At 32.3% G+C, this 25477-nt stretch overlaps 4 protein-coding genes and 1 pseudogene across 5 annotated transcripts; 2 read left to right on the forward strand and 3 right to left on the reverse strand.

Moving 5' to 3' along the window:
- Window positions 1-352, forward strand: part of LOC106323110 — a 10418-nt pseudogene extending 10066 nt beyond the window's left edge.
- Window positions 353-3214: 2862 nt separating this feature from the next.
- LOC106327697 (CBL-interacting serine/threonine-protein kinase 14) lies at window positions 3215-5052 on the forward strand. 2 transcript variants are annotated; one of them, XM_013765928.1, is made up of 2 exons: window positions 3215-3374; window positions 3488-5052. In XM_013765928.1, exon 2 carries the CDS (start codon window positions 3524-3526, stop codon window positions 4826-4828), a length of 1305 nt encoding a protein of 434 aa, XP_013621382.1. In that variant the 5' UTR covers window positions 3215-3374; window positions 3488-3523; the 3' UTR covers window positions 4829-5052. The 2 variants fall into 2 exon arrangements, with proteins under 2 accessions (XP_013621382.1, XP_013621381.1); XM_013765927.1 differs by having other exon boundaries at window positions 3215-3368.
- Window positions 5053-6709: 1657 nt separating this feature from the next.
- Window positions 6710-9160, reverse strand: LOC106327029 (CBL-interacting serine/threonine-protein kinase 15). Its single transcript, XM_013765027.1, has 2 exons — window positions 8757-9160; window positions 6710-8494 (listed from the first exon to the last, which is right to left on the reverse strand). Exon 2 carries the CDS (start codon window positions 8141-8143, stop codon window positions 6872-6874), a length of 1272 nt encoding a protein of 423 aa, XP_013620481.1. The 5' UTR covers window positions 8144-8494; window positions 8757-9160; the 3' UTR covers window positions 6710-6871.
- Window positions 9161-9491: 331 nt separating this feature from the next.
- LOC106327030 (protein LURP-one-related 15) lies at window positions 9492-11228 on the reverse strand. Its single transcript, XM_013765028.1, has 4 exons — window positions 10997-11228; window positions 10477-10795; window positions 10170-10397; window positions 9492-10041 (listed from the first exon to the last, which is right to left on the reverse strand). The coding sequence occupies exons 2-4, from the start codon at window positions 10765-10767 to the stop codon at window positions 9886-9888; spliced, it is 675 nt and encodes a 224-aa protein (XP_013620482.1). The 5' UTR covers window positions 10768-10795; window positions 10997-11228; the 3' UTR covers window positions 9492-9885.
- An 11871-nt stretch (window positions 11229-23099) lies between these two features.
- On the reverse strand, window positions 23100-23890 carry LOC106325295 (wound-induced protein 1). The gene has a single exon (XM_013763334.1). The coding sequence runs from the start codon at window positions 23793-23795 to the stop codon at window positions 23313-23315; it is 483 nt and encodes a 160-aa protein (XP_013618788.1). The 5' UTR covers window positions 23796-23890; the 3' UTR covers window positions 23100-23312.
- Between the last annotated feature and the right edge of the window lie 1587 nt (window positions 23891-25477).

Raw genomic sequence — 25477 nt, forward strand, 5'->3', positions numbered from 1 at the left:
TTTTTTTTTTTTGTAATTACTACTATTTTTTATTTATTTATTTTTACCTTTTAATTTTAAGAAGATAATATAATTTGACAATATTTTGTTTCCTTTTTTAAAAGATATCGAATATGAAATAACACAATACTATTGGTTGGTGAACCTCTAGGTTCACCCTAGGGGGTGAACCCAAGAATAAGTCATAAATGAAATAATAATGAAAGGTGTTGGCTCCACTTCCCATTGGATTTCGGTGTTCATGGGGCACTTGGCTACCATTCCCATCACCGGAACTGGAATTAACCCGGCAAGGAGTTTCGGAGCAGCCGTTATCTTCAACGAGAGCAAGCCATGGGATGACCACGTATGACCTCCTTTTGTCCCCATTTCTCTTTAACTAATTACTTTACGACTAGGTAATAATCCGCGCCTTGTGCGGAATGTGATTATTAGTTTCGTTATTTTTAATAAAAACACATTATATATGTTTAATTGGATATCGGTTCGGTTTTAAGTTATTTTTTGGTTTTTAATCTCATAAAATATAACTATTACTTTAAATTAATATTTATTTTGGTTTATTCGGTTAGAATGTTTATTTTTTAATTTTTTTGGTAAAACCAAAATTTACTATTATTTATTTATTTTTCATGTTATGAATTTTAGATAGTCATCATGTTGAACCAATGGTTTCATATCATAGTTTCTAACCGTATAATAGTTCAAAAAAAAAATTATTAAGACAAATCATTTCACTACAATTTGGTCAGTAGTGAAAGAGGCATCAAGAAAAAATATTTCAACTTAAAAAAAATATATAGATATTTCAGTTGTGATAAATACTTAGTCACAAGGTAAAGATGCACATGTATGTTTATGTAAAAGTATATAAAAATAGTTGACAAATATATAAAGATATTGTTAATTAATATTAAATGACATTTTTGTTCAAAATAATACATGAAAAATAAAATTAAAATTAATTAAAAATTAAAAAGACCATGACATGAGTGAATTTTTTCATATAAATAAAAATAAACTGTATCCGTAAATAGAGGTGGGGACATATCAAATATCCGAGTATTTGGAAGCATTCAAGTCGATTCAATCTTTAGCCTCCTCGATAATCGGTGACACTGATATCCGAAATGATTTAGAATATTAAAGAATATCCGATTTGATCCGTAGATAAAATAAAATTTTAAAAATAATTGAAAATTTTAATGATAACATTTTATTACAAAAATAAATATTATTTAAAATTTTAAATTTTAATACCTAATATAATAAATTAAATTCATAAAAATATTGTAAAACTTATATAAACTATAATATATATAACATATATATACAGTAGAACCTCTATAAATTAATACTCGATAAATTAATAATCTCTATAAATTAATAAATTTTGCCGGTCCCAATTTAGGCCGGCTCAAAATTTGACACAAATCGATAAAATAATAAGATAATATTTTTTTAAAAAAATCTATGTAAATATATGGTCCCATTAAAATTATAAATTAATAATTTATAGGTATACATATTTATTTAAGTAAGAACTTATTATTATATTGTTTGTTTTATATTCATAATAGAATTATTTTTATATTTTCTTAATACTTAATATATTTTTGAGGAAATTTAATAATATTATATCTAAAACCACATTTAAGTTCTACTCATATTTATAATATACTATTATTCAAATATACTAGTTTTTGAACTACTAACCAACTACTCCGCAAATTTTAAATATTCATTTTAAACATTTATATGTTTTTAAGGAGACATGACTTTGTGTTATTTTAGTTAGAATATTTATTAGTTAAATTCAAATATATATATATATATATATATATATATATATAAGAGAAAAAGACAAAAATACCACTAAATCAAGTTTTTGTTTCCAAACTAGCATTCAATGTCAAAAGTCACAAAAATAGCACTTAATGTTTTATCAAAAGTCACAAACTTAGGGTTTAGAGTTAAAGGGTGGGGTTTAGGATTTAGGGTTTAGGGTTTAGGGTTTAGGGTTTAGGGTTTAGAGTTTAGGGTTTACGGTTTAGAGTTGAGAAATGAGGTTTTGGGGATAAGATTTCAAATTTTGAAAAATAAAAAAATTAAAATTTTCAAAGGATAAACTTAGAAAGATGCTATTTTGGTCATTTTTAGTTTTTAAGTGCTATTTTTGTGATATAAACTTAGAAATGTGCTATTTTGGAGATTTGCCCTATATATAGGAATAAATTTACTAATCAAAATTTAGAAAAAGAATAATTGTTAGTAAATAAAAAGAAAAATTTAAAACAAATATTTAGTGGCATAATTTATATAATTGTCATCATACCTTTCACCAATTATCTTCTATATAAAATTAGGAAAATATGCAATTCAAAATCATGTCTATTAAGATCTCTAAAATGAATTTCTTTAAAGAGAGAGAGGAAATATATGTATAGTATTTTGATTTTGATTAGTGACAATTAAAATTTTAAATATAATAAAGAAAAAAATGAAATAAACTAGATTTTAATGAAATTATCCCATAAGTTGAATAAGTTTTCTAAAATTAGCCAATATTTTTATTTTTAAATAGCTATAAAAAAAAGTAAAACATAATTTTAACGATAAACTAATAAAAGTTGGAGAAAAAATATGTTACAATGTTGAAGATTATTTTCTCTTAAAATTGAGGAATGTGACATTCCTCTATATTAATTATAGTCGGAAGAATTTTATAATGAAGAAAATTGAAAACATTTGGTGGAAATTGTATAACAACACTAGGCGAAGATACGAATATATGTAAAATATATGCTACGACCTAAGAGCATCTTTATTGGAGGTAACTAAAGGGTTTCTTACCGTGTGGGTCCCGCGCAGGACCCACTTTTTTTTAAGAAACCTGTTACCAAAACTACCAAATAGTAGTCGGTCCTTAAGGGTTTCTTACACTGTTCGCGGGTCCCACTGATACGTGGCGACCTGCGATTGGTTCGTTTTTAATTTTTATTTTTTTAATTCGAAAAAGTAAAAAAAAAAAAAAAAAAAAAAATTAAGAAACCCCAAATGGGGTTTCTGGGATATTGATGCTCTAAACCCTTGGAGATACCAAATCAACACGACAACAAGCAACGAGACACGTGGATGGTTGTAATTTAAGTGAACGTCCAAATCTTGTTAAAAAATATATAAAAAGCAAAAACAGAAAATCTCTCACGTCTTTACCGAGGAGAAAAATTGAAAAGTACAGAATGACATAAATACCCTCGTCTCCTACCTCAAGACACACTGATAAATATGAAACAACTCGATACAGAGCTTTCATCTCTTATCCAAAATCAAACTGATCTCTCTTATCATATTGTTCTCAAGTGATCGTATGAGTTGGTTATTCAAATCTTTACCCATTAAGTTAGCTTTGCCTTAGCTTCCTTCTATCAAGAGGAAAGTTTTTATCTTATTATCTTTTGGTTTTGAATTCGTGATGGTAACGCAGAAATCAGTATCAAAATTGAAGTGAAGACAGAGGAGAATGGAGGAGAAGCAGAGAGGGGCAGTGTTGGGGAAGTATGAGGTGGGGAAGTTGGTGGGATGTGGGGCGTTCGCAAAAGTGTACAGAGGGAGGGACACGGAGACGGGGCAGAGCGTGGCGATCAAAGTAGTGAGCAAGCAAAGGCTGAACAAGGGAGGCCTTAACGGAGCCCACGTGAAGAGGGAGATCGCTATCATGCACCGCTTGCGTCACCCCTACATCGTGCGCCTCTCGGAGGTCCTCGCCACCAAATCCAAGATCTTCTTCGTCATGGAATTCGCCAAAGGCGGCGAGCTCTTCGCCAAGGTCTCCAAGGGCAGGTTCTCCGAGGATCTCAGCCGCCGCTACTTCCACCAGCTTATCTCCGCCGTTGGTTACTGCCACTCCCGCGGCGTCTTTCACCGTGATCTCAAGCCCGAGAATCTCCTCCTCGACGATAAGCTCGATTTGAAAATCTCCGATTTCGGGCTCAGCGCCCTCGCCGACCAGATCCGACCCGACGGCCTCCTCCACACCCTCTGCGGCACGCCCGCCTACGTGGCGCCGGAGGTCCTGGCCAAGAAAGGATACGACGGTGCCAAAATCGACGTGTGGTCATGTGGAGTGATACTGTTCGTGCTCAACGCTGGCTATCTACCGTTCAACGACCATAACCTAATGGTCATGTACCGGAAGATCTACAAAGGCGAATTCCGCATCCCCAAGTGGACCTCCCCTGATCTCCGCCGCCTCCTCGCTCGCCTTCTCGACACCAATCCACTCTCCAGGATCACTATCGAAGACATCATCCGCGACCCCTGGTTCAGACAGGGTTACGACGACCGCATGTCCAAGTTCCACCTCGAGGACTCCGACATGAAACTCCCCGCCAACGAGTTGCGGATGAACGCCTTCCACATCATCTCCGGATCTCCCGGTTTCAATCTCTCCGGTCTGTTTTCCGGAAAGTTCGATCGAGTGGAGCGGTTCGTGTCGGGTTGGACGGCAGCGAGTGTGCTTGAGAAGCTGGAGGAGATGGCCGCTGCGGAGAATCTGACCGTGGCGTGCAAGGAAGCCTGGGGGATGAAGATACAAGGGGAAGGAGGTTCCTTCGCCATGGTTGTCGAGATTAATCAGCTTACCGACGAGCTGGTGATGATCGAGGTGAGGCAGCGGCAACGTGCTGGAGGAGATATTTGGTCAGATACACTGAGGCCTTTCCTCGTGGAGATTGTTCTCAAACCGGACGAGACGGTGGCCGGTTTACAGACTACCCATTACCAGGAAGGTGCTTCTTCTTTGCGTGACGTGAATACGACGACTTAGTGTTTTAGGTATCTGTCATAATCATCCAAGAAATAAAAACATGACAAAAAATTCTGCCTTTTATCTGACAAAACTATTCACGAAAATTCTCCAATATTTTTATTTTTAAACACGTTAGCCTCTGTAACTTGTCATGTAATCTTTGATTATCAATGTTTTTGTAAATGGTTATCAGAACTTCTGGGATGCACCAATAGAAGAAGAAAAATATGTTGTTCTTGATAGGGGGCAGAGAAACTGCCATGAAAATGGCAAATCGTGCACGAACCGCATGCATAGAGAAATATAGTTGCATTATGTGACACGCTGATGTAATACTATTAAGGATTTATATGAGGGGATGAAAACCAGACAGATAACGGTAGCCTGCGATTATGCCAACTGAAATTGTCAATGAGTGAAAGCCAACTGTCCGGATCTGAGCCATGAGAAGTAATCGAAGTACATTTATCTTTTTGATAAGTAAGAGCTTGTCCTTATCGCATTGTGAATAGTTGGTGTACTATCGCATGTGCCACCATACACCAATAATTCTCATAATTAATTGCTGCTATCCACATTGAAACCATTGCTCAATAATTCAACATTTTATAATTGACAAAATTAGCATATCAATAATTCATCTTACTCAACTATCATATTTTACACTTTTGTACTGATTGTCCTGTACATGCTAGTTGTACTTAATCGTGTCTACATGCACCCAACTTACTGTGGAAATAAAAGGAGAACATAACTAATTTCATCAACTTTACATCGACCCACCAAATTTTACAATTAAAAAATAAATTAAAATAATCATATCACTAAAATTTTACACGAAGAGCCATAACCAAAGCAACACTTTGTAAAGGATACAACTTAAACCGACGATCTCAAAAAAAAAAATCAGCTTCTTTAGTAAACTGATTTCATAATAATTTTTCGAGAGGGGATTTGATTGTCCATTAATACGGCAGTTAATAAATAGTAATGAATATTATGATAAGTACTTTATCCATTTTTATTTAAATGATGTTTTGGAATATCTTTTTTTTTTTTAATATAGTTGACGTTTTATAGAAAACAAAGAAAATTATAGTGACAAAAGACCATATTTACCCTATATTTAATCTACTCCTATATGTTTTACGATACAAGATAATTAATTAATGAAGGATAGAAATAATAGTGTATTGGATGCATTAATATGTGCGAAGATTGCTATAACGTCATTTAAAAGAAAACAGAGAGAGTAAGCTCTAGTTATGTTTTTTTTTTTGTAAGAAGGCTTAAGCTCTAGTTATGTTGTTAGGCTAAAAAAAAGGAGTCTCTAATGATAGTTAGAGCCAGGAATTGGGTGGTTTCTTTGGTTATCCAATTTGTTGGCCCACTGCAATCCCCTGATTAAGCAAAATCCTTAGAAGTCCTATCGGGTTATTAAACCTTTGATTTGACCAAATTGGAAAAAAAAAGAACATAATGTATTGGATCATGGGCCGAGGTGGTCTACTGGAGACCGTAAATTCAATGAGCCTGTCCCATGTAGTCGTTGTTTTCGAATCGGGCCGGTCAACAAGATGCATACAAGTATACAACCATCAAAGACACTTTCCAAACCATATCCTATGTTTTACCTTGGAACGCTTCTCCTTTTCTCTCATACGAAGGTAACAAATTAGAAACATGTCAAACACCGAAAATAAATGGTGTTTGGGGGAAATAACTTCTTTTCTTTTGTTGTATACATAACATTTTATTTTTCCACAGCTAAAAGTTTAAGATAATATACGACACGATAACATATGTACTAGTAATAAAAGTGTGCTTCCAAGATGCGTTCTCTTTTACCCTATTTGATTTTACGTGTCAGATCTCTACTTGTGTTCTAACCGACAGATATATAATAATAATCCCTTTTTTTCATATAGTGAATGAGTTCATTATTGTTACACCCCCAAAACAAGAAACACACATCTTAAACATCTTCAGAATCAAGAACGAAACTAAACACTTTGGTACGAAAGAAAATAACATAAAAAAGAAAGTAGTAGGTTAACAGTTTCAGTGCCAAGCCAATACAATGTCCATCAAAGCCGGCCTTATACTCTCCTTCATCAATCTCTTATACTCAGCCGTATCTCCACCGCTCTTCTTCATCACCACCATGTGGAAGCTTGGTGCAATCTCAAACACCTCCGCTTCCACCCCTGCACCCGCTTTTCTACCTACCATCTTCACCCTCCATCCTTCTTCCTTTTTCCTTACATTCATCTTAAGTTCCCTCCCTACCTCCACCAGCTTCTCCATGATCTCTGACGCCTCTCGGTTGGACGTAAACCTCATCTCCTCCTTCTCTTCGCCTTTCTCAAACAGTCCCGAGAGATCAAACCCGGTGGAAAGCGAAATGATCTCAAAAGCATTCAGGTTGATACACTGCTTCTTTGCCTTGTCACAGTCATCATTAAGCGGCATTGGCTCTGTGTCGTCGGTCTCTGCATCAGCATCGTCTTTATCCTCTTCTAGGCCTCTACGGAACCAAGAACTCTGCATGATCTTCTCGGTAGATATCCTGGTGTTGGGGTTAGGATCCAAGATCTTCTTGAGCAATCTCCTAGCCCCGGGAGCAAACCAGTTGGGGAACTTGAACTCGGCTTTACCAATCTTCTTATACAAGTCAATGAGGTTGGAGTCACGGAAAGGGAGATAACCGGCAAGGAGCACGAAAAGAATGACACCACAGGACCACACATCGGCTTTAAACCCGTCATAGCCATTCCTGTTGATAACCTCAGGTGCAACATAAGCAGGGGTGCCACAGGTGGTGTGGAGCAAGCCATCTTGGCGTCTATTGTCAGAAAGAGCGCTGAGTCCAAAATCAGAGACTTTGAGATTCCCATTCTCATCCAAGAGAAGATTCTCAGGCTTCAAATCCCTGTGGCAAACTCCGAGGGTGTGACAATAGTGAACAGCGCGGACAAGCTGTTGGAAATACTTTCTGGCAACGCCTTCTCTGAGCTTGCCGGTGGAGACTTGGTTGAAAAGCTCACCGCCCTTAACGTGCTCCATGACGAAGTAGATTTTAGATTTAGTGGCCATGACTTCATGGAGGTGGACAATGTTTGGGTGTGACAAGAGTCTCATGACAGAGATCTCACGCTTAATCTGGTCGGTCATACCACCAACTTTGAGGATTCTATCTTTATCGATGACCTTAACAGCGACACCATCACCAGAGATGAGATTCCTGGCATGGTAAACCTTGGCAAATGTACCCTGGCCAAGTAACTTGCCGACCTCATAACGAAGCATCAGCACAGTCCCTTTCTTCTCCATAGGATTATTATTAGCTTCACTACTAGTAATGCTAGGCAGAAGAGGGTAATAAATAGCTACAAATATACAAGTACAAGACAAAAAAAAAAAAAAACTAAAAAGAAAAAGAAGAAAAGAAAAAAAGGGATGTGGGTGAAGTCAAGAAGCAAGAAGAGGGTCAACCGTCCTCGCATAGAACATGCTTCCATGAGGCGTTAATTCGAACATTCTGAGAGTGAGAGCAGGGATGATGAAGAGGGATGAGGGTGGAGAAGAAAAAGGGAGGACAAGGGAGGTGTAAAGCAGTACTACTAGTAGTAGAGCACTGCTGTTCAGCTTTCAAATACATGTTTCTGCATTTGTTTCAAAACCCTGCAATAATAATAGGAGAACACTTTTGTTGAAACACAAGATAAAAGTAAAAGACAGATCCACACAATATACATATAGATCCAACAATATATTTATCGAGAGAGACAAGCATATATCAGGCAAATGGACCAGGGAATAAAAGAATCTGAATGTTTTTATAGGGTTCTCCTATCTATTAGATTACCTAGAGCCAAAATGAAAACCTTGAGATGTGGAACATATTTTACATTAAATCCAAAGAAGAAAAGAAGAAGAAAATCACCTCCTCAATGAAGCGCGGAAGAGATGCGATAGAGACCTGCTTGCCGCAAATGATAAAACACACACACAAAGGCGAAACCCTTAATTATTATTATATATATATAAAGAAGCGACAGAGAGGAGAGCGTTTGTTTGTTTGTTCTAATTTAAACCAAACAGCCTGTTCTTGCTTTGTCCCTTTTTGCTAACAAATCATGCTTATTGGGCTGGGTGGTTACTGCTTTTATATTAGTTCTCTAATCATCAACTGGTTTAGATATTTTTTTTCTCACTTCTTATCCTCTTTTTTTAATCATCATTACACACTCACCAAACTTATCCTTCTCTCTCTCTTTTTTTTTTGGGCTCAACATTACAGCTCTCTCTTTCTTGCTCATTTTGCTTTTATTTCTTTGCTTATTTGTCCCTTAGGTTATTTATTTTACGGAATTATATTATTGTTTTAAATTATTTAATCAAATTTCGCAGAATAAAGACAACGGATTCCCTGACATTACTATACTTTTTTTGGGTAAAAAGGCTATTTTCTATACCTTTTTGCGTGTAAAAAATCTTAGAAAATTATTCTTTTTAGTTCATGAATAATCATCATCAGTAAATAAAAAAGAGAGAAATCCCCACTACAAAAACCAGCGGAACACGAAAAAAATCCCCGGTAAACACCGCACAAACGAGAGATATTTTTTTTCATCTCGTCTTCTGCAAAGAAAATGACACAAGTAATGGTGTCTCCATATGAGCGCCAACCCGTAATTACATTATTTCTTAATTCATATCTGTTTCCAATATATATAAACAAAAATGATAAATTTGAGAGATAAGATCTCTTTGATATCAGAGTTTAGTTATGTTAATTTTGGAATATTTGAAATTTGAAATTTGAAATTTGAAATTTGAAAGAAGATTTTAACAGACATTTTGGAAAATAAAAAAAATCTTAGGAGATTATGATACACATGTATGATAAAAAAAATTACTTACAAAAGAACAAATTAACAAAAAAATACTGAAAGAAAACCTATTCATATATAGTTGAAGATCATTAATTAAGTAGAAAGAAAGATGACACAGTAAGCGTTTTAAGAAGAAATCCCACGTTGCAAAGTGTCCAGAGAACGTACAACATACCATCAGCTGCTGCCGGCGGCGGCGCGGTCTTCTCGGTTAACATCATCGAGAATGACGACCAGAGAGGCGATGAAGGCATAATCGACGTTTGGATAAACCGTCACGGAGAAATTGTCCTTTCCCAAGAACACGCTCTGCACAGTGTGCTTCTTGTGCATCTATTATACATATACAAAAAACCATTCCAGTTAAATCACTAACCAAGTATTCAAAGTAGTTTTGTCCTATTTTTTTATATATTTAAAGTCAAACAATACATAAAACGTGGAGAGAGAGTAATGTTTACTTGGGCAACGATGGCGTCAGATTCGCCGGCGTAGACGACACAAGAGCGCTCGAGCCAGCTCCCTTTGACCCTGAAATCACATCTCTTCTCTTCCTTGTTGTGACTCAAAAACACATCAAGTTTGGTCTTAAACTGAAGCATCGACGATCTCTTCACCGTGTACAGCAGATCACGCTGCTCCGTACTCCCTCCTCTAAATACTTGCCATCTGTCATGCAAGCTCACCATCTGCAATATATAAAATTTAATTTAGTTAAAGCCCTAGCTAGTACATTCAAACAGATCTTAATTAATTAGATCTACGGACCTTCTCTCTCAAAGTCAAGACCGGAGATCCAGAACCATCCAATAAGATCCTCTTGTCGTGAAGGCCAAACACCGGCTCCTTCACCTTGAACATCAGGTTCCCGTTAACGTCCGTTATAACGAAGTTACCGTCAGTCAACTTCATCATCTTCCGCACGATCGCTAGATCCACGGGGTACGGAGCGCAGAACCTTTGATCCACTATCCCTCCTGCGATGCCACCTGCTTGTGGAGGCGGAGGAGCCGAAGGGGCTGTCCCTGGTGGGTAAGCGTACACATAAGGCTGCTCCATTTTTCTTATTTCTTCTCCCTCACAAAATGTATTGTTTTTTTTTTTTTTTTTTTTTTACCAGGATGGGTTCTGGCCTTCGGCCTTAATCCACCCTAGATCCGGTGCCGGCCTGCGCTGATACCGATAACATGGCGTAAAACACCCCTCCCCATGGGAATCAAACTAAAGGTGCAATGGAACCTACTCCAAACACTAAACCACTGGCCCAACGCACCTTGGATCACAAAATGTATTGTTTTGGTATAATAATATATGCTCTCTCTCGCGCTCTCTATATTTTTTTCTGCTTTGGTGAATTTGTTTTCGTCTGGTTATGGCCGAGAAGATAAGTTTAGGCAGCCATGGTTTTTATATAATCTACACACACAAATAATCTGGATCGAATATGTTGACTTTTAACTTTAGCTTGAGGAGAAAAGTCTATGCGCATATATTATATTATATTTTATCACATTTGAAAGGATTCAACGATTGTATATTTGTTCGTATCTTAATTTTTTTTTTTTTAAACTAGTTCCTTATAATTTCAACACGGTTCAAAAATGGCGACGCGTTAACCTGCATGTGTCTGTCAGTTTTGCTATAACCCTGCTGGCCTCCATTATAACGACGATCCCAGACCCAACCATCATTGATTAGTCTCTAAGTTTCCTTGTATGCTTCAAATCAATATGAAAAACAAATATTCGAACGATATAGTCGTCTCCAACATCAAATTTTCAACCAAACCAATATTAAAGGTATCAAATATTTGCGATTTGTTTGGTTATTTACTAACTCAAATTTCACCAGTAGCTGTTTACATGTGATTCAAGGCCCAACAACTGATCAACTCAAGTCTTCTCACTATTTTCAGCAAAGCCCAAGAATTAAGAAGCTTGGAATATACCGTGCGTTTTTATGGCGCGACGTACGATTAACAAAAATTACAAAATGTAAAATATTACTATTGGTTATAAATATCTATCGCTCTAGTAAAAAAGCTTTCATATCACTTCAGTTATGAGTTCCAGCGAACTAGAGTAGCCATATAATAATAATTTTACCAAACAAAATCATCACTAGTATACTACTGGAATTAACATTTCGGCATTGCCAGAGACATAGGATCGAGACATATCAACACGTGAGTAGTTTGGATCATTTCTATGGGCCAGTATATCCTTGTATAATTAAAAAAAAAAGATGAAAATACTAAAACTCTAACCATGGGTGGTCATTTCCAAAACATACATTGTGATTTAAAACAAAAACTGTTTGCTTTTGTAAAAAAGAAAACTATTTCCTACCAGAAAGGCAGAAACTGCTTTTAGTTTATAATACCACTTGACCGTAGTTTAATATATTACAATAGTACTATAGTATGCGTTTTTATCTAGACTAGGACTTATTTAGTCCAAAAATGTACGTGTCTTTTGTTTGTGTTGCTCAGTTTTTCGTGTTTGCGATCCGTTTTAGCTTTGGTGAGGTTTCTTGCCTGTGATTTGAACTTGGTTGTTCTTCCCAGAACCGGTCTTGAAATTTTGGCGACTTTATCTAAAATAAAAATATTTATTTAATTTTTATCTGAATGTTAAAATATTTATTTTATTTTTATCTAAATGTTAACATATTTTTTTTTTTTTATCAATTTGGTTTTCATTCTTTTAGAAAAAAAATCAAAGAAGAATTTTAGTAACAAAAAAAAATATTTTCATTATATTAGTAGTTTTATTGTAAAATATATTCATATATAAATTATAGAACCTAGAATATGTTTGATGTTTTATTATTATTCTTATTAAAAAAAAAAAATTTTATCTTTGCTCAGCTTCTCCATGATGTTGTCCCTTTTCTTCCCCCTTTGTTTGGGATGTTTTGTATTTCGAGTATTTCTGTTTTTGTCTTCCTTTGCGCTCTCTAGCTACTTCTTAGCTTTCCGGCTGATTATGTTTGGTTTGGTCTCGTTTTATCTCATTTTTGTCTAAAATATCTGTTTATCCTTAAATTTTGGTTTGAGTATGGTGTTGGTAGTTTTTCCAGTATGGTAAACTTATGTTTTCGAGTATTTTTAGTTTTTTTCGTCGGTCTTTGTATAATTGTATTCTTTTGTATCAATTTTATTATCAAATGACCCAAAAAGAAAGTGCATGAGTTATGTTTGTAAGCCAAAATTGTTTTTTTTAAAGCTTTATCATTCAAAAAAGAGGTGTCAAAACGAGTTATAACTCATGAACTGGCTCAGCTCAGTTCAATTTTTCATGAGCATGAGCTATGTTTTTAGGTTCATTTAATAAATGAAGTTATTGATCGAACTTAGATTAGATCATGAACTATGTTTTTATAATTTTTTTATATTTGATCGTGAGTTAGCTCATTTGACTCATGATTTAGATGATCTTAATTCGAGTTTATATATTGAAACTCATATAATAAATGAGCTGAACCGAGTTAGCTAGTAAAAAACCCAAATTCACTATGAATTGAGTTGAGTTGAGAGATAGCTCATTTTGACACCGGTCATTATTTATATACATGCAATTTTGTTATTTTATTACCGTAATGTATACAAACGCGTGCGACTAACCCATAAACGAGCAAATTAACAAGGTAAACCTTTTTTTCTGAACGACATCAATTCATTAGAGAGGAGTTTAGGCGGGCTAACAAGGTAAACCAACCAGCAACTTTAATACATGCTCCACTAACCAATTAAATTGATCATCTTAATTTACTCTGTATACATCATTCCTCGCCGACACATTAACTTGTTAGGAAGACGCCCATATTCAAGATGATGTCGCTATTTTTTTTTTTTTTTTTTTTTTTTTTTTTTTTTGTAACCTAATGTCGCTATTACTCTATGCATGTTATGCATTTTATTTTATTATTGGCTGAATTTTGTTTAAGTAAATAATTAATAAGTTGGTTTTAGAAAATAGAAAACATTAAATATTTTTTAAAATTTATGAGTGCAATTCTAAAACGTCATCTATTAGAAAATAAACTGAGTATCCTTTTATTTTTTTTAATATAAATAATTTATCTTTTTGTATGAATGAAACGACATGCAATCGATCTTTCGATGAATCATTGGTTAATAAAACAAAGTAGTTAACGAAAATTATGTAGAGCCACGCATAACTCATTTCGACCAAGAGAAGCGGAGAGCCCAATCATGCTTCAATCTGCAAGAGGTCTCTTATGAAATAGATAGCTACTCTAATTTCGGAGTGTGTTCATGTTGGGTAGGTAGCAGGGCCAGACAATCCCTTGACTTTCGTGTGTGCGTACTACGCTTTCTAGCTTTCTTCAGGATTTAGCCTGAACCGATGCCATAGCTCTCAGTGGTTTGTGGACTCGAACCACAGTAGGAATTTACACCATCCACTTAACAAAACTCTATAACTGATAGCAAAGTTTTCCAAATTCACTCGAATAAAAATTCATTAGGAAATAATATTGAATATAGAGTTTTTTCAAACTATTTGTTCTCAATCTTAAATCGCTGACCGCTCAAATTTGTGATTATCAAAACTGATAGCAAAGTTCACAATCTTAAATCACTCGAATGATTACCATAAAATTTGATCTTATATGATCCATATAGTCTCATATGAAAAGAAACAGAAAGAATAAATTCTTTGCTCTCAATCTTAAATCGTATACGCTGAAATTGGTGATGATTAGTTCTAAAAATGGTGATAATTAACATATATGCTTGTTAGACATACCTGATGCAATTCCCAATGGAGTAAGCTTCCCTTGCGCGTACGTACGTATTAATAGGGTTATTTTGCGGTATATCTGCTTCCCCTAAATACGCTTTTCGTACACAAAAAATAGACACACGCACACGTATATATATATACGTATGGCAATATAAGACTAACACTGGGATCATCATCATCAAGGTGAAGTGGTCATGATGGGGAAGATGGGCACATGAAGAACTAACTCAACACACTTCACACACATCTCTATCATATACATGCATTTGGGGAGAGTGTATATATGTGGACTAAGAGATGAGTTAGTAATGCACGTGCCCTGCTTCTCCATCTTGCTCAGCACACCTTCTTCATCATTCACTCCTGTCTCTCCGACCACTTAACAAGGGGATGGGAGAGAGAGAGAGAGAGGGAGAATGGAGGAGCTTTGGTGACAGGTAGACTCAGCTAAATGTACTAAGTGCTTTCTCATATATAGCAAGTGGAAATATTATATATTCTAATTACCCATCAATATTCTTTTTTAACTTGGGAATGGTTTACGTGTGTAAAAAATATTTTTTTTTCATGTAAGCTAGTATATAAAAACTAGAGTTGTTGTCCTTATAGACGACATATATGACACTAGATCTCTCTTTATTTTCTAGTTTTTAAAGATCAATCTTTTTTGCTCAAAACAAAAAAGATCAATCTTTATCTCTATATAGTGCAAATCTTGAAGGTTCAATATTTTAAAAGTGGTTCAAGAATTGATAATTCACCATTTCCTTCGTGGTTAATTGTCCTAATTAACGGATAACACCATCTCTTAGAATTGTTTACAGTAAAAACCTAAATATATATTAAAAAGATAATGGAGACAGCACGCTGACCCATGAACATGGTACCCAAAACCCAAAATAAAGTGTATGTGCGTGCACATATATACGCATTCATATACATATACACATTTTTTTGAGCACACACATACATTTTATAATAATGTTTTTGAGCCCACCAGACCTACCCTGCATTATATATTTATATTTAGGTTGCATAAGCTATATATATTAATATTAAATCCCGGCCTCGGTTTATTTTTATGTAAACACATCAATTACAATACGAGGTATCCTCGGTATCGGCTCAATACTGTTACGGATCCTAATACGAAAAATATTTTTTTATACCCTCTAAAATTTATATGTAGATAATGTTTAAAATGTTTTAAAATTTAATCAATAATATTTTGTAATGAAAATAAAACTATATACATATCAAATAATTTGGGTTTTTTTTAATTTTATTTATTATATTTATAATTTTTATATATAAAAATATAAATTATAAAAAAATTGGACCCGTTAATTAGTATTATACAGCAGGATACGGGCTTGGGTCCAAAACGATCGCACCGCTTGTTCCCTCTAATAAACCCCGGCCCTGGTTATCCTTTGATATATACATGTTTTGTACATAGATGATTGTTCAATAAAAAATGAGGTGAAAATAAATCGAAATTAGGTAGGAGATTTTAATTTTTCCCTATATATAGAGAAATATTTCTGGTGAAATCATTAAAGAGTACCATCCGACAGCTCGATGACTTTTCTTTTTCGACATTAAGGTCGGATTCACGCTGTCGTAATTATTACTTATATATCAAATCATGCTGCGTTACTAATCACTTTTTCTCTTATAAACTCATCGTTTATTTTCTAATTTGGTATTCTTTCGGAATAAATAATTATATTTTAATAGATTTCACTACCTGCATGGCTGCATTTATGTGTTATCCAAAACAACTATTTGTATTGATTTTCTCCTGTATTTAAATGAAAACGTAAACCTAAAACTATATATACGATGGTGAAGCCAGTTTTTATTTAGCAAATGAGGGATGTATTTTGAACCATTTTTGCCAAAATTTTCATCAAATGTTTGTTGTCACCGAAATTATTTTGTTGGATTATATACCCGCAGCTAGTACCGTCGTTTGTTGAATACATTTAATTCGAATCTAACTATATAACATCACGTTGGGACCATATTTAATATATATTGGTAGCTTGTACCATATATATTGATAGATGTTTCTATATATTTTTAATTTTCAAAAAAAAAATGTTTCTATATATTTTTTGCATATTCCTTCGGGTGAGTTTTAGCAATCTACGAGTGACCGTGTAGAAGATTTGACACAAAGTATAAACTAATTTGGGAAATAAGTTAAAAAAAAAAACTATTTTGGGAAATATGAAAAATATTCAAGCGTATTTTCAAGATACTTCAGTGCAGAAAGTATATTTTGTATAGATTATTAGAATAAAAACGAGAATATATACCCATTTTATAAAACCCGTAAATACATATATATATATATATACATCGTTATGTTATATATATATATATATATATATATATATATATATATAATGTTCTAGGTTTGAAATGGTTAATATAAAATGAAATGATAAAAGAAAATTGACTAATATGTCAAGAAATTTAATGTGAAGGATGATAGCAAGGATATTTTTCCTTTTTGGCTTATTTTTAGTGGATAAATGTTAAAATTTAAACAAAATGTTTATACATATTTTATTCCATAAAATTATGCATATAACACCCCAAATTTTATGTGGCTTCAGGTTATCCTCAGTGGCTCAGTGTTCTATACGAGGCTGATTGTAATCCCCTTTTGTCTAGCAATTAGCTGTTGTTGTTCTTCACTTGATCGAAGTTGATCCTCTGTTTTGTAATGACTCTTGTTATGGTTAATGTTAATATATATCAGTATTTACAGTGAAAAGAAAAAAAAAACACCCCCAATTTTTTTTTTCATTTGCACTTTTTTTGCAGTAATGGTGAATATCATTGTCGAGTAATCTTTTTAACTCTTGAATTATTATTTCCGATTTTTCCATGGAAATTTGACAATGTAAAAGAAAAAATGGATTGTTGGTGAGGAATGATAAAAGACAATGTGGGACTGGAAATTGCCCACCCCTAAGAAAAGTCGTAATCAAAGTCCACTTCTAAGTTCTAGGTCCTATCTCGTGAAAATCATTGAGATGCTTCTCTTGTCTTCAAACAGTATTTTGTGATCTATACTGTTAAACACACTTAACCTAAATTTCATTTTTTTCTTCTCAAACTTTTTATATTGTGTCAAACCAATGTTTTCTCTTTGATTTTTTTTTTTTTTGAACACAAATGTTTTCCCTCTGATATATGCCTTTAAAACTGAATGTCTAGGTTCACCATTCTTGACTTGCACTAGCCAGGTCAACTTTTTTTCCCCTCTCAAAAGGTAAGGATAGATTTTTGAAATTTTTGTTTTTGCTTACTCTAAAAGCAAGAAACAAACAAATGATAACATGATTATTTCTATTGTGTTCAGGTTAATTTAAATTCAACCATCCTGTAGTCATAACTATTAGGCATGGGACTTATTATCCGAGATCCGGGTTCGATCCGAGATCCACTCCGGATCCGCTCCGAAAATAGAATATCCGGGGTGTCCGGATCTGAATCCGGATAGTAAAATCTTGGATCCATCCAAACTGAATCCGGATCCGAATATCTTAATTTTTAGGTCCAGATATCCGGATCCGGATCCGTATTTTTAAAACACATTAAATTTTTAAATTTCATTAATACTTATATTTTATATAATAATATTTATACATAAATTAATTTTATAATATTATATTTTAGTTTTTACAAAATTATAGACACACACACACACACATATATATATATATATAAATCTTGTATAAATATTTAATTTATGTATTGTTTTAAAATTTTAGTTTTTTTTTTAAAAATAATTTTTTTAATTATTTTTGCGGATCCGGATATCCGCGGATAATAGAATATAGAGAAAGATATCCGAAATCCGGATATCCGGATCCGTCCGAGGCATAATAACTATTATGTTAAATGATTTAAACCAATGTTTTTTAATTAAATTATAATAAATAAATAAATATATATATATATATATATATATATATATATAGTATAATGTATATACAAGCTTAACAAAAACATGTCTATTTCGGGAATAATTGTTAACTTTCGATCATTTTCATTCTTCAAACCTTTTAACAGTTTTTTGGATCATGTCCATTCTTAAACTCTTTGAACAATTTTTTTTGTCTGCAATATCTAATTTTCAGGGAGGTCCATAAAGTTTATCGTAGTCATGTAATTTTCATATGTATATAGATAATGAACGATTTATAATGATCACAATGCTATGTTTGGATACTTATAATATTTTATCAGAATTTATTGCATGTTACTTAACTCGTCAAACTTGGCAGGCTAAGACTGATTAAATTGTTTTATCATGGCCTTGATAGAATTAAGGAAAATTCATTGTTTCTCATTCCGTATGTCCAAATCAACTAATTACCCATGAGTATGTGACTACGAGGATTTCTTAAAAACACTTTTTCGGTTGCACAATAAGAAAGGAAGAAAAATGTAAAAAGAAAGAGACAACACAGATGGGATGTAGTGACTGAGTTACAAGTCCCCTTCAAGAGATCACGAGAAATCTTTAATAGCCTATGAGAATATAATTCAACAATGACTCCATTTTCAAAAGTTTTGATACATTTGCATGGACCTAAAATATATATACGTGACAATTTATATACACTAGCGTGTTTAAAATTTCAAGATTTAAAATTATAATCAGAGACAGATCAATTTATGATTGATAATCGAGTTAGTTTTGCGAGTAAAATATATCTTATCAAGTTACAAAAAAAAAAATATATATCTTATTAATTATATATATATATATATATATAAACTAGTTATTGAACAATATAACATTGCATATATTCATTTATTTTGAAATGTCTCTCTCTCTTTGAAGATATTATATATACATATATATATTGAGAAAATGGAAAACAATAATTTCTCGTAATATTAATTTATGGTCCAGAAAAGATTAATTAGTTATTTCAGAAGTAAATCGATCAAATTATCTCCATAAATCTTAAATTTATTATCTTGTGTTTTTGTATAATCAAATTGTAGTTCTAACTCTTTAAATGTACTAATGAAAGATGTGTTTTAAAAAATGTTACATTTTAAAACATGTGTGTTACTACTAATTGGAAGGGGATATTCTCCATAAATTATGGGAATGACACTTGGCATACACTGTAAAATAGAAGAGTGATGGAGATGTGAGTGGAGAGAATTCAGTACGCGGTAGAGATTAGAATAATTCCGTAACAGAAGTTGCGCCAAAAGGTTTTTAATGCAAAAGACAATAACACTTTCAAATTTACATACATCCATTTGAATATTGGTAAAGTGAACTTGACATCACATTTCCATTCTAACAAACTAAACTTGGTTATTAATCAACCTTAATGATAAGAAAAAAACAATTTAATCAACCAATTTTACTTTTTTAAAACAATTTATTTTTGTTATATCAACCAATTAACATATATGAACCAAACACCAATATAGATTATAAATCACACGTCGAGAAGCCTCTTATATAACTCTAGCATGGTTGTTTGATATTGTTATTTTAGAGATATTAGACTAAGAGGCTTTCTGTTTTATTTTTATCTTGTAATACTTCTTACCGAACATTTGTAGATTTGACACTTTCGTTAGTACCAATCAATTACTTGTGTGTCATCTTTAGAAAAAAAAGATTATTTATATATTCTAGTTTTGGCTTATCACTAATTATTACTAGAGTTTAATCGAACTTCCGTGCGGATACTTATTTCCACTTTTTATATACATGGATATTATTTACGTATTTATTAGTTAATATTTTAAATATTCTCATATCTTAAAATTTTTATAAACATAATAATTAATGCCTAATTACAAACAAACATTAGATAATGAAAACAAATCTGCTAATTTTTTACTTTTCTTGTTGTAATGGTTACAGTCCTTACGAAGCTAGTTGGGTTGAAACGTAGAAGATAGTATGGACCTATGTATATATTGGTCGCCATTCAGACAGAGATAGTGGACATCTCACCAACATGCACATAGCTCTTTTAACTGTCGGCTCAATTGTTTTAAGATATCTACTACATAGTAGTTGTTTTTTCAATTGTTTTTGCTAGAAAAAGAAGTCAATATATATTGATACCACATCGTCTTTCAAATTTAGGGGTTTGAAACTCTTACATATATGTGATTCCAACAAAATATAATACAGAGCCACAAATTAGGTTTCCTTATTATTTTATTAGTTCAGCTGAAAATAAACCAGTGTACTATCTTCTTCTTTTTCTTTTGGTTGGCAAAAGACAAAAAGATTATGAAATTTTGAGATATATTGAAAGAGGCATGGACTAAATATTTGATTAGATAAGTTAATTGACAATTGATGAGAGACGAGGTGGTGGTGGCAGACATGCATCACACGAAATCTGCCACTTACACAGATAAGCGAACATACTGTTGTGACCTTTTTGTAATTAAATATATTAGTTGTCACGCTTAATTAGCTTCCAAATGCACTCCCTGATAACTGATAAGTGCTAACTACACTATTATTATTGTTTTAGCTATATATCTAAATTGTTCTAATTCTCGTCTAACCAAAACTTGATATAAGGAAATAGACAGCCGGCAAAAATAATAATAATCTAAACTGTTCTAATCTATGAGCTTATACTACTCCATTGTTATATTTAAGGAAAAACTGACATTTTAAACCATTACAATGAAATTTACACGAATTGTTTGTTCAGAGGTTAAAAAAGCTAGTAAAACAAATTAAAGGTTAAAGTGTGTATAAATGTCAATTGAAAGAAAAGACATTTTGATTGGCTGAAAGAAAAATTAAACCAATAACATCTATATAATATTATTTGAAAAATCATTTTTTTTACAAGTTGTTGTGTTAATGTTATTTTTTACGATGGTTAACTACAGAAATATGCTTAATGAATTGAAAATATTATTTCTAATTTTTATTATTAAAATATTTAATAATTCTGTCAATAAATTTTTAATTTTAGTTGTTTTTTCTATTTTCAAATGAGATATATAATAAAATAAATATTCAAAAAAAAAATGAAAGATATATTTACAAACATGAAATAATGAAAAATATTTTATAAATATACGAACATGAAAATATATTTTACATACAATATAATCATAAAAAGAAAAGTTCAAAAAAAAAAATCATCTTGATATTAATAATCTTCCTTTTACAAATAAAAAGTTATTTTATCAATATATTTTCTCAGATTATTGTAAAAAAAAAATTAAAATAGCTCAAACTAATATATCTTTGATGAACTAAAAATATTTTATAATTGCTACAGCTGACGTGTTTATTCATTTTGCATAATTTTTTTTGTCATTTTGATTTTAATTGTCTATATAATTTTATCAAACTACATAAATAAATCAAATATATATGAATTTTAACCAGACCTAATATACCACTAGTAAACTCTTTAAGGTTTAATATTTTGATTTTGATTTTTATATATTTATAAAATGTAATATACCAATAATAAGAATACATAAACCAATATATATTTTTATGGTTAAGATTATTTATAATATGTTTAGTTTTTAATTTTTAATTTATCTTTTATGCATCTATTTATAAAATATAAAGTTATTTAAATTAAAAAAATTAGTTATTATTTTTAAATATTAATATTTGTTTATGAAACTTCATACTTATCATCACTTTACTTTTTTTTTTACAAATCAAAAATGTAAAATTATATTTGAAAGTATAATTGTATATTTAAGATAAAGATCTGAAATTTCCAATAAATAAAACTAATTTTTTAACTGAAATTTAATATAATCCACAAAATGAGTAATTTAAACAATACAATTTTTTATACTTAAAACCAAAAATTAAAATGCAAATAACAAAATTTATCAACATTCAATCTAGTCAGAACAAAAAATACTATATTTTAATTTATAGAAATAAATGTATTTTAATTTTCCAAATAATAATCAAATCTATTAGATATTATATATTCAAATTACATAATGAAAATAATATAATATTATTTAAAATAAATTATGTATTATTTAAAAATTATTTAAATTTAAATATTGATAAAAAAATGTATAAAATATTTATTTTTAAAATATTTATATCCATTCATGAACACACAGAAAAGTCACATAATTTTGAATTGGGCTTGATAGAGAAACCCAAGAGTCATCTAAAGAAAGAATGAGTATGATTATTGGGTTCAAACAAAGGCCGATGAACAAGGTCTCTGATCGGATGATTCGACGCGCGAATGAAATTAACTATCTGAATCCCCGCATACTACTGTCTACTGATTACAATAAGTTAACGCCAGCAAATCTGAGAAGCGTTCGATTTCAAAGCAGAGGTTCCAGCTTTTAATAGAACCTATCTCGAGCTTGGTCACACGAAAACCTGAGAAGAATTTTGTTCACTTATGGTGTAGCTTTTGCACTCTTTTATGTATGAATTTATTTATTATTACTGGAAAGTGCTAATGTTACGACTCTCTCCAATTTGGAATATAGTTGTATTTAAGGTGGGTCGATGCTTTTATAAATATTGCCAGAGCTCGATAATTTTTTTTTCTTTTAATGTATACACTCCAAAAACATGATGTGTGGTAAACCTTAAAAATAATAGACCAATTTTATAAGAAGGACAAGAAAGAACCCTACACATATATACAATAACTATTTTTGGTTGCTAGCTAGGCGCTTCATAAACACACTACTGTTTAAATTTTAAAACATCATAAATTCATAAGGCTTTTTAATTTACTAGGTAAAGAGTAAACCACCAGATACAACTGTGTTTTACTTTAGTCTACACAGTTAAATAGCCAACAGCAAGCTAGGTAACGAACCACGAGCTAGATCCCTCGGTACGCTCTCCCAAACCGTGCAACGCCCCATGTCCCAACCTATTGCCCCACGACTGTAATCCGTGACAGTGATCCATGTGTTGAAATACTCCCTTAGCTCAGTGACCACTCCGTCTTTCAACTTCCAAACGTGGACCCAGTACACTTGTGAACCCTCCCATCCTTCTGCTATGACGCAGCCATGACCAGGCACCACTACTTGTACACTGCTTGGCTCGAACTTGAAAGAAACCTGGCTCGGTGGTTCCCCTGTTAGTAGTCTCATCATGTGTTGACAATTGTGCGGTCCATGGAACCACCATTCCACGTCACTGGCCACCAATTTGGCCACCGTCGATGCGTCGCCTTGCTGCAAAGCTCTGTCGAGTAACTCTATATTTCCCCGGTTTTTCATTTCAGGGGTTGTCAAAGGCTCTACGTTGTGTGCTTCCATTTGTGTTTATTTTTCTTTCTTGGAACTTAGAACAACAGATATGGTTCCAAGGAGAAACGTTTTTCTTTTATGTATGCATGTAGTAGGATTCTGTCTAGTTTTCGGTCTCTTTTATAGTCAAACTCAAACATACGTCCTCGGTACAAAGGGTTAGTTAATTTGCTGCTGTTCTTTTTCCAATTGTCGCCTTAACTCTTTTTAATTTATTTATGGCCAATTGTTTATTTTCTTGTCGGTGATAATAGCAATAAATTATTGTATGCCGTTTTTCTGACTAGTCCCTTAAAATTACATCAGATATTGTTTGCCTTAGATCGCTTCTAAAAACATTTCTCTCGGATAAAAATTTGAACTTACATATAACGATCTCATGGTATTTGGATACCAATGACCACAATACTATATAGGTTGTTGTTAGAAATTAATACATATATTGTTTAGTATATACTAGGTGATAACCCGCGCCTTGCGCGGGATGAGATGATTAAATTTATATTTTGCGAGATAAAAAAACATTAAATCTGATTAATTTGGATATTAGTTTGTTTTGCATTGATTGTTTCGGGTGTTAATGAGGAGGATAAAGATTGGCGACGTTAATATAGTTGAAGTTTTTGATTTTATGGTCATAACCGGAAGACTATAACTACTTATTTGGTTTCATGTTATATGAAGTTTAGACAATATTGATGTTAAGCTTTCATATCATATTCAAATTTCTAAACAGATGCAAAACTAAATCAATTCGAGAAGATAATTGTTGCGGAAAAAAAGAATTTAAAAAATACATTTCATTACAATTTAGTTAATAGTCAAATGAACCATTAAAATTCTATTTTTTGTTTTCAAAATTGCTATAGATTTAGAAAGCTCACTTACGGTAAACATGTAACTGTATAAGTATTCACTTAAATTACGTATATCTATATATATATATATATATGTATATGTAAAAATAAAAAAGTGATTGATAAATATATAAACATACCATTAATTAATATAGAAACCACTGTTTTGGTCAATATAACAATCGGAAGTTAATATGCTTACATAAAATTAATTAAAAATAAAATTGATTCGTCCTTTAATTTTTTTTTTCATATACAGAAAATCTAATTGTATACATAAACAATAACATTAGTACATATACAAATTGAGCCTGATGAATTTATCCTTATATTATGTTATAAATTGGCCCAATCATTTTTGAAATAATATTTTAATGGTTCAACATATGTTGTATAATAGGGTCTGTTTCAAAACAAATAAAGCCTAACATTTTAAATCATATTTTAGTTTTTTTTTGGGCTCAGGTTCTTAAAAATGTTTTGTAAATTATGGCCCATAACTTGGAAGTGATTTAGCCCAAGAGAAAAAAATACGACTGGTGTTAAAAAAACAAAAAATAATGCCGATTGAAACCGTCAAGGGTTTCTTCCCCACGCGATAAACGACGGTACTTCGCAGACATTGTCTCTTTTCGTCCCTACGCGATAAACGACCGTACTTCGCAGTTATCGCAGCCATTATAGAAGAATGATGGAAGAGTATTTAGGTTTTGTGTGATTGAGATGAGTAATAATGGTTTTGGTACGTGTGTGTTATATAAGAGTAAAATCCTAAGGGTTGTAACTTAGTTTCCTCCGTTAAAATCGAATTTATTATCAAATATTTTTGCCTTG

This window comes from Brassica oleracea, chromosome C2 (genome assembly GCF_000695525.1).
Source record: "Brassica oleracea var. oleracea cultivar TO1000 chromosome C2, BOL, whole genome shotgun sequence".
Classification (NCBI taxonomy): domain Eukaryota; kingdom Viridiplantae; phylum Streptophyta; class Magnoliopsida; order Brassicales; family Brassicaceae; genus Brassica; species Brassica oleracea.

Coding starts and splice junctions, on each gene's coding strand:
- LOC106325295 (XM_013763334.1), bottom strand. CDS start 23,795: ATGGAAGCACACAACGTAGAGCCTTTGACAACCCCTGAAATGAAAAAC.
- LOC106327029 (XM_013765027.1), bottom strand. CDS start 8,143: ATGGAGAAGAAAGGGACTGTGCTGATGCTTCGTTATGAGGTCGGCAAG.
- LOC106327697 (XM_013765928.1), top strand. CDS start 3,524: ATGGAGGAGAAGCAGAGAGGGGCAGTGTTGGGGAAGTATGAGGTGGGG.
- LOC106327030 (XM_013765028.1), bottom strand. CDS start 10,767: ATGGAGCAGCCTTATGTGTACGCTTACCCACCAGGGACAGCCCCTTCG. Junction 10,398..10,476: donor TCTTGACTTTGAGAGAGAAG/GTCCGTAGATCT, acceptor TATATATTGCAG/ATGGTGAGCTTGCATGACAG. Junction 10,042..10,169: donor CTGACGCCATCGTTGCCCAA/GTAAACATTACT, acceptor TATGTATAATAG/ATGCACAAGAAGCACACTGT.